This window comes from Anneissia japonica, unplaced genomic scaffold (genome assembly GCF_011630105.1).
Source record: "Anneissia japonica isolate Jap-2015-1 unplaced genomic scaffold, ASM1163010v1 scaffold288277_len221691_cov202, whole genome shotgun sequence".
Classification (NCBI taxonomy): Eukaryota; Metazoa; Echinodermata; class Crinoidea; order Comatulida; family Comatulidae; genus Anneissia; species Anneissia japonica.
In genome coordinates, this window is record NW_022752073.1 from 150,928 (window position 1) to 159,830 (window position 8,903).

At 35.0% G+C, this 8,903-nt stretch overlaps 2 protein-coding genes across 3 annotated transcripts in view; one reads left to right on the forward strand and one right to left on the reverse strand.

The window, feature by feature from the left end:
* Positions 1 to 2,350, reverse strand: part of LOC117122104 (DNA polymerase delta catalytic subunit-like) — a 43,504-nt gene extending 41,154 nt beyond the window's left edge. Inside the window, exons 1-2 of the mRNA XM_033267579.1 lie at positions 2,209 to 2,350; positions 328 to 488 (exon numbers count right to left, since the gene is read on the reverse strand). Coding sequence (XP_033123470.1) covers positions 328 to 478 — 151 coding nt within the window. The 5' untranslated portion in view covers positions 479 to 488; positions 2,209 to 2,350. The remainder of the gene's footprint in view (positions 1 to 327; positions 489 to 2,208) is intronic.
* A 2,411-nt stretch (positions 2,351 to 4,761) lies between these two features.
* LOC117122109 (somatostatin receptor type 5-like) lies at positions 4,762 to 7,900 on the forward strand. Of its 2 annotated transcripts, none has more exons than XM_033267584.1 (2): positions 4,762 to 4,900; positions 6,580 to 7,898. In XM_033267584.1, exon 2 carries the CDS (start codon positions 6,590 to 6,592, stop codon positions 7,610 to 7,612), a length of 1,023 nt encoding a protein of 340 aa, XP_033123475.1. In that variant the 5' UTR covers positions 4,762 to 4,900; positions 6,580 to 6,589; the 3' UTR covers positions 7,613 to 7,898. The 2 variants fall into 2 exon arrangements, with proteins under 2 accessions (XP_033123475.1, XP_033123476.1); XM_033267585.1 differs by lacking the exon at positions 4,762 to 4,900 and adding an exon at positions 5,892 to 6,311 and having other exon boundaries at positions 6,580 to 7,900.
* The last annotated feature ends 1,003 nt before the right edge of the window (positions 7,901 to 8,903 follow it).

Genomic DNA, 8,903 nt, shown 5'->3' on the forward strand with positions numbered 1-8,903 from the left:
AGACTCCCATGAAGTCAAGTGTACGTTTTTCTTATTGAAAAACAGTTCCATACTTTAAATTAACGGTCTAAACTCATGTTTGCCATTCACAAATTATCAAACAATACATTGTTTATTCCAGTAAGATGCAGTAGTCTTTCTGCACATACAAATAAACAACATGCTTTTGCTTTGTAGGTTCGCTTCGCGTAGCCTATCTTAGATTGTCTATATCAGGCTACGAAGCCTGCGCACAGGTTAGATTGTTTATTTCAGGCTACGATGTATCTACGAAGCCTGCGCGCAGGTAAAAGTGCAATATTTCATGACTGTACTGTAATACACTACCATTGACTGTATGGTTGGATGAGGTCAATTCTGACTCTAACTTTTCTAGGTGAGCTAATTCTTCTTCGAAAGTTGAAGGGTCGTCATCAAAGTCGGCATGGGCTCTCTTGGCTGGTGGACCATGAGTGGAAAAGAGCTTGCGTTTCTCCATCTTTTATAATCTACACACAAACAGAAAACAAATTCAAATGATACACTGTTTAATGCTTGAATTGACAAGTAATTAATAATTTAATACTTACAAAAATGGGAATAATTTACTTTCTGGCAATATCAGTATAAATCTATGTTCTATCTTTAAACTATAAATACATGACAAATCATTGTCTTACAGCATGATTTGGGATGATAAAATTACTAGCGATAACTAACTTCATTTAAGTAAAATTTCACCACTTTTTACTTACAAATTAGCAATCTTTCCTCAATATAATCAAGGTGACATACAAAATTAATGCTTCAACAGAGAACTACTACAAGTTAAGTGCAAAACTTATCACAGTATGTGTTTCATAAAATAATGGAATTTCATCAATTATATACTTAAACACTGTAATATCAAAGGAACACTTGCTAAGCATTTTACGCATCTGAAAGAATCAACTTAACACAGTAGGACATATTCTGAAACTGAACATGCATGAAATTATGAAAGGAATTCAAATTCTATAGCAAAACAACAACAACAAAAACTGGAAGATCTAGTAGTAAATTATCCCACATACAACCAAAATATTTATTGATATATAATTATAACACCAAAATGTATTTAAATTAATATCAACAGTATATAAAAAAAATCATCATCTATATACTGCTTGTTCATACTATTATTACTAACATTAACTAGAGCAGTTCGGGCATACCTCCACTCTGTGCCTGGGGTTTGCCAGAAAAACAAAATAGGCCCTTTAAAATATGCTTTAGTTTAATGCAACATTTGATAGATTTGAAGAATATAACGAATGTGCTAAATAGACCAGGCCCAGCAGCTGAGCTAAGCTAGGCTAGGCCGAGCTGAGTAGTACAAGCCGTCCAAGCCTAAGTAACTGTTGCATACGACCGGCTCGCTGGCTAAACCTGGCCCAATTAGGCTAGGCCGAGCTGATTAGGCCAAGCCTTGTTCGACGGCTTATTTTATCTTTCCCCTGCAGGCCATGTATAATGGGTGAAACTGCAGCATACCCTCAATGAAACAATGAAATCGCCAGTCATATTACAACACATTATTTTCTTGAGTGCAGTAGAATACCCTTCAATAAAATAATAGAATCGGCCGTCATATTCAGGAACACTGTTTTCTTGGCAGAGGTAAGGCCCAGAGGTAAGGCCCAGAGGTAAGGCCCAATAAAAAAAAAAAAAAGATTAGTTTATCACCCTCGCGTGCATGTCTTATGGTACTGTAAAAATATATATAGGTCTAGGCCCTATATAGCCTTGGCCCTAGATAGGGTGATATGCTAATATTTTTTATAGAGCCTAATATTAATAATAATAATAATGTGATTAAAAACGCATTTGATTCAGAATTCTGCACTGAGCCATCACAGTAATTTTAACAAATTTTAAAAAAAAAAAAAAAAATTTAAAATCATATTTATTCAAGCCAGTTGGCTAGGCCTAGGCCTTAGGACTACCACCTAGGCCTACTCTCCGGTGTGGAATTTATCATGCACTGCTGGCTCCCCAGTATGGCAGGAAGCCAGGTCTAGGCTAAAAGTAAGCCTCGCCTAGGCCTAGGTAGGAATATAATTTGACAAGCCTGGGCTAGGCATAGCCTGCACAATCCAATAATATGAACAGAGAAATGTAAACAACACAACCTTCTTGTTGGCCAATTCACTAACTAGAACTTCATCATCTCATTCGGTATTTACTCACATTAAAAACGAATTATGGATGATAAAAATGAGCATAGGCCTAGGCCTACACTGGTGACCTTAGTCTAACAAATGGCATAAAAAATCCAAATTCTGATTCTCACTCCGCTAAGTCTGAGCCGAGTAAACTCTACGATTTCGTTTTCGCGGAATTTTCTTGAAATGGCGGGATGAATCGTTGCCAGGATATTTTTCGAAAGTTTTGTAAATTTGCACAGAGAATCATAATCGTCTCCCTGTTCAACTTTGTTTCTATTCTATCGTCGAATATGTTCGGTTTGGACTTTCATAAAAAACAATGTAATGTGTACCAAGCATAATCAAATGTGCATGACGGTATAATATTTATGATTTATATAAATTATGATTGTTATAATTTATTATACTAAATAGAAATATACTGTATACCGTGCTGTATTTAGTGCACAGCCACGGTCTGTTTATATTTTCCTTGCTTTTTAAAGTTTTAACCACTAAAGTCGTAAGTTATGGTTAAGACCCACCTTGTACGGTGTAGATTAATTCTAAAAAAAAATAACTTTTTTATATAGATTAGCATGTTATGTTCGTATAGTGATAATGATTCTTTTCTTTTCCTTATTAGATTTGCAACCCTCGGTATTTAAATTTTAGACTTAGTGCTCCTTATCTTGTGACATTTAAACTCTTGGTTCACATTTTCAATCCTTCGATTCAATGATGCCATGCATAGGCTTATTTTTTGCCAGTCAAATTTAGCAATATAAATAATTAGCAGAGATAATACGATATGGTGTAATCCCTGTAGGTGAAATGTTGCGCTTCATAGTCTAGAAATAGGCCTACATATTTTATTTTATCTTCAAATCATCCAACAAAGAATTGAAAAACCTCGAAAAATAAGTTGACACTAAATATACTCTTGTATATTCTCCCTTGAGGTGGTACCTCTAACAGCTGTTGTAAAATACTTAAATTTTATTTCACTTCCAAAATCGGGCATTCCAGCTTGGGGTTGTCCAGACTTCGCTGACACCCTCCCCGGCCCATCCGACACCCCAAATCTTAGATTTTCCCAAATTGATTTAGTATAGTACAAGGTTCGCACACGTGTTTAAGCTAATCTGATTGTTCACCAGCCTCTAACCGCACTTGTGTGTGTCACTTAGTGCGAATGTTGTGAAATGTTCTCACGTTTATTTCATTTTCCCTGTTTAAATAACGTGTGATGGCTCATGACAGCAATCGAAACACAAACTGGCGCAATAGCTTTATGGTTCACATAGTTCAAATTATATTAGACTTTGTACGATAAAGGATAAAATACAGAAGCTAGCGAGTTTTCTGTTTCATGGGTTTAAATAATGCTATAAAAGTGCAGTTAAATAATTTTGCGAATTGGCATTGTTAAAATCACACCAAAACACAAACAAAATCATCGCATAATCAATATCAATACGGTACACTGTGCAACACAATGTATCGTAAAACAATGCAATTAGGCCTATATATGAAGTACGGTAGCATACGAAGACGTAGGCCTATCTATGTATGTACGGTGCTTCTTCGTACTATTTGAAACATGATTTTAAAAAGTGTAGGTCTAGTCAGGTCTTAAATAAAATAATAATAATACAAATGAATACTCAATCATCTGGTTAAAAATATATAATTAATGCTAACTGTCGAAAGCATATTAAACTGTGAATTTCAATGTAAACCTTTCATTAGAGTACAAAAAAAAAACAACCGCTCCCTTCCCCCCCCCCGCCAGCTCGAATGACTGCTTGTAAAGGCATTAATGGAATATAAATTAAGGTTTTTGCCATAAAAATGGTCTTTAAACTTATTACAAATCTGAACGTTTTTTCTTTAAACAATGAACCTTAAATATATTATAAATACATTTTTTATCGGTGTTTGCAACATGTCTGTGAGCCGCTGTAATGTGGTTTCCATGTTCGGGATCGCGAGAGTACAGTCAATTAATCTACGAGCTTTTATTATGAGATACCGTAGTCTATAGCTTATAGGCCTTATCGTAAGCTACAATTTTAAAAAGGTGAACAAATAAATGATAAATTGGGTGCTAATATGATTGATAAGTTCCAAACAGCAAAACAGTCCTATTCCGTCTCAGAGTCTGGGTGAATCTGCAGTGCCTTCGCTGTGTTGGTGGAGAACTCGTTCAGGAATTTCGATGGAATTGGGGGATTTTGCTGAAAGTGTGGTTCAACCCCCGAACCATAAAACCCTCCCATGGCTCGGGCCTGCCGTATCTGTGATTCTCTTTTGCTCTATGAATAATTATTGCGGGCGAAATGAACAATCAAATCCTGGTTCACTAATGACAATTAAAAACTTATTTGTAACTAAATTGGGTGACGTTATCAATATCATGAATTATTCAACTATCTTAAAGAATCATAAACCATTTTATTACAGAGTTTAAGATGATGTTTATCGCCATGGTTACTTCCATGCTATTTTCTGATTGGACGGCCTTGTTTTCAGTTTACAATACCAGTTGATTGATGAAACAGGCCTACCAATGCTATCACATTTAAGTATTCATTCTTCGCTCATCTTTATCTCATCGTTTGATTAATATTTGGACAAGACATTGGCGATATAGGTCTATATCAGTGTCAGAAACATTAAAACTGAAATATCATCTTCGGAAAACAGTTACCTAGTTAATGGTCACATAAAAAGTAAGTTTTTCCCCTTGTTCATTAATTGAAGATTACTGCAATATCTACTGTATGTAGAATAGGGTTCCGGTTCCATAATTATAACAGCTTTATGTGTTACGCTTTGAAAAGAAACATAAAGAGAGCAAACTCGAAATAGGTCCTTAGGCTAACAAACTACTAAAGTATCGGTGTATATACCAATACAGACATAATGCGTACCGGTACTGAATTCATATACCGGTAATTTAGACTCTTAGGCTATTTTTATTTGTATTTAATCTGTAAGGTCAAATAAAATATACCAACAATAATAATAATAAAAACACAAATGAAAATAATATTAATAACAACAACAATAATAATAATAATAATAATAAATAATAATAATAATAATAATAATAATAATAATAATAGTAATAAGAAGAAGAAGAAGAAGAAGAAGAAAAATAACAGTTCTTTTCATAAATACGTGGTACACCCAAAGCATTTAATATAATAACAATAACAACAATAACAATAAGATCGACACATAGGCTGATAATATTAATAACGTAAAAACACAGAAATATTGTAATATTATATTGAAATTATTATTATTATTGAAAGTATTACGCAGCATGAGTGCAGCATATATGCGGGGTAACGAGTTTTATTTTTATTATCAATATGGGCCTATTACCATTCCTAGTCGAGGTCAATTTAATTGATTTAAGAACTTTGATAAGGCATGGTGAAATATAATAAAGTGCCCAGAGCTGGTCATTAGAGATGGTAACAAGAAATTTATTAAAAATTATCGAATTTCTAAAGTTCATTTTACAGTAGTCACATTCTAACAATAACGGCTACAGATAAATGGCTTCCGGTGTAATTAACGCGAGACTTGTAAAGTATTTGATCACAGAATTTTAAAATCAAGGTTGAAATTTCAAGAACTATGCATTAGTGTTTCAAATTACACAATGAGCGTCTAATTGCACTAGGTATCGGTACTGTATCAGAATAAAACGTCAACTGCCGTTGCGCTGCGTTTAGGCGGTTTCACACAGAGCATGCAATTTCCGCGTTACGCAAACGCAAGGTGACGCCATACGCCAGTCACCATCAGTCTGTTTCAATGTGAACCACGTGAAAGAGTTGTGATAAGGGATGAGACAATAGTTTGCGTTTGCATCGATTTATTTTGCTAGGTTGACACAAGCTTAAGGTGTTTTCGGCGTGCTCAAGACAGGGGTATCGCATCATTGACAATACCAAAGAAGTTTAGTCATCATGCTGCAGTTGACGATATGCCAACGCAAGTAGAGTTACCAGCGTTGTTGCTCCCGTACATGTGAACGAATCTTCACTGTGCGCGTGAAAAATGGCCATTACCAGAAATTAAAAGTAACGTAACATTGGCACAGTCATGTAGACGTGGAAATATACCGTAGGTTTTTTTTTCTAAATGTCCCAACCTTATTTTATCAACCAAAGACCACTCTTCTTTTCGAGCCAAACAGGCCTACATGAAAAAAATATAGTAAGGGTTTTTTTATTCAATGAACCTCGGGATGGGTCCAGGAGGCGCTTACCCTTTTTTTCTGAGCGCCTCAATATAATAGCCCAAGCATCTGCGCCATTTTGGAGGGTATTGTGAAAGTTTTCTTTATTGAACTTAATGGTTTATTAAATTTTTTTTTTATTTCTTGTTTCAGATCATCCAAAATGAATACAGTGAACAGCGAATACGAGGACGAGCATTACGGCGGCTTCGGGAATATGTCTTCGCCGTATAAGCCATGGTACACCGGGTTGTCCGCCATGATAGGCGTGCTAGGGGTTACTGGTAATCTACTAGTTATGCTGGTCATTTTTAAAGTCCAATCTCTACGAAATACCACAAAAATTCTTGTATTTAACCAATCACTGATCGATCTCTCAACAAGCGTGTCTTTTTCAATGTACAACCTTCTACCGAAAATCGAACATGCAGAAGACAATGTGCTTCACAAGCTACTTTGCATGTTCTGGACGTCTGGTTACTTCCACTGGGCTTTCGCGATATCATCATCCGTCAACCTGATCTTGATGACGTTACATCGCTATTTTGCGATCATACATCCAATCCGACACTACACCGGCTTTACGTTCAGGATTGCGCGCCGGTGCACGCTGATCCCCTGGGTTGTAGGAATTACAATTGAACTTCACTGGGCCTTGGTCAACGTCTTAGATGAGTACCAACACTGCACGGTCCACTGGCCAATTAGTGGTCTGCAGAACGTCGCAGGAGTACTAGTCGTTGTCGTAATATATTTCTCCGTTATGATCGTTAACGCATTTGTGTACGTTTCTATTGCGTTAAAGCTTCTTCACAGGCCTGCTTTTCACTCGGGTGCTAATAAATCAGATCGATTCTCAGGCGCATTCCGCAGCGTTTTGATCACATTTGTTGGCATAAGCACAGCATACGCGGTCTGCTGGACACTAAACCAAGTCCTTTATTTTGGGTTTAATCTAGGATTTCATGTGGATATGTCATCAGATCTTTATCATTTTTCCGTTATTCTTGCGTTTTCTAATTCCTATATTAACACGTTTGTGTATGCCTATGGTTTACCAGAATTTCGCAAGATTTGTAGAGATATGCTTAGGTGTAAGAAGCCTTCTTGTATTCGAAATGGCAGTCAGATCTCAAGAGAACGCGGCAACGGTGTAAATTCGAGTTCACAAAACACGTGGTTTTAGACTCCTTTAAACTTAAGTAAAACTACGGTTTTATGATAATAATTAACTATTTTTTTACATCTTACCTGGTCGAAGGTGACTGTTTAAATTGAAAACTCAATATTGTAATAAATATTTTTTACTTCGTACCTGGTCGAAGATGTGACTATTTACATATGCGATATTAACTAAAATTGAAAACTCAATATTTGAATTGCTTAATACTTTGTATATTGTATTAGCAAAGAAGTATAAAATATAGTACCGTAAATTAAAACCTTCTTGTTATTAGCTTTCATTTAAAATAAGAAAAAGTGACGGCAAATTAAACAATGTAGGTTTAATTTGAATTATTATTATTATTATTATTATTATTATTATTATTATTATTATTATTATTATTATTATTATTATTATTATTATTATTATTATTATTATTATTATTATTATTATTATTGCTGTTGTCGTTCTTTCCCGTCATTTACTTCTATGACAACTTAGCCTCATTTTCCGTATTTAATCGTTGTACACTTTCATGTTCATAATTAGTTTATTTTTCCGCGTTTTTACTTTTATAACATAAATTGTTTAGCATCATTTTGTCTGTATTTTAAAGTTTTGCTTTTTCAAATGTCCACTGATTCTTTTATATATTGTGTTTCCCCCAATCTCTTTATTCTTGAATATGTATGTTATATTATTATTGTTGTTATTGTTGTTGCTCTTGTTGCTCTTCTTCTTCTTCTTGTTCTTCTTCTTATTATTATTATTATTATTATTACTATTACTATTATTATTATTATTATTATTATTATTATTATTATTATTATTATTATTGTTGTTGTTGTTGTTGTTGTTGTTGTCGTCGTTCTTTCCCTTTTTTACTTCTATGACAAATTAGCCTACTAAGTCTCTCTGAAGCAAAAAAAAAAAAAACAAAACATTGTACATCGGCCTTCCATACTGCGGTTGCTTATCGCGACCGACATGATCTTTCGCCGCTGAAGGCCATAAATAAATAAAATTCCCTTTTGCCAATTACCCTATAGCCTAGGCCAGTATGCCATTCTGGAAGTGTTGCCGTTTTGGTTTTAGCCTATTGTCGTTTTGAATTACTACTAGGCAGGGACGTAGCCAGGATTTTGAAAGGGGGGGGGGGAGCCGTTATGCGAATTACGTATGACCCCGGCGGGGTCAAGGGGGTGAATCCCCCTGTGAAGTAGCGCACTCTGAACGTTCTTAGGACTGTTTGAGAGGATAAAGTGAAAATTGCAATAGACGCATTATAAATAAGCGAAAAAATAATTATATA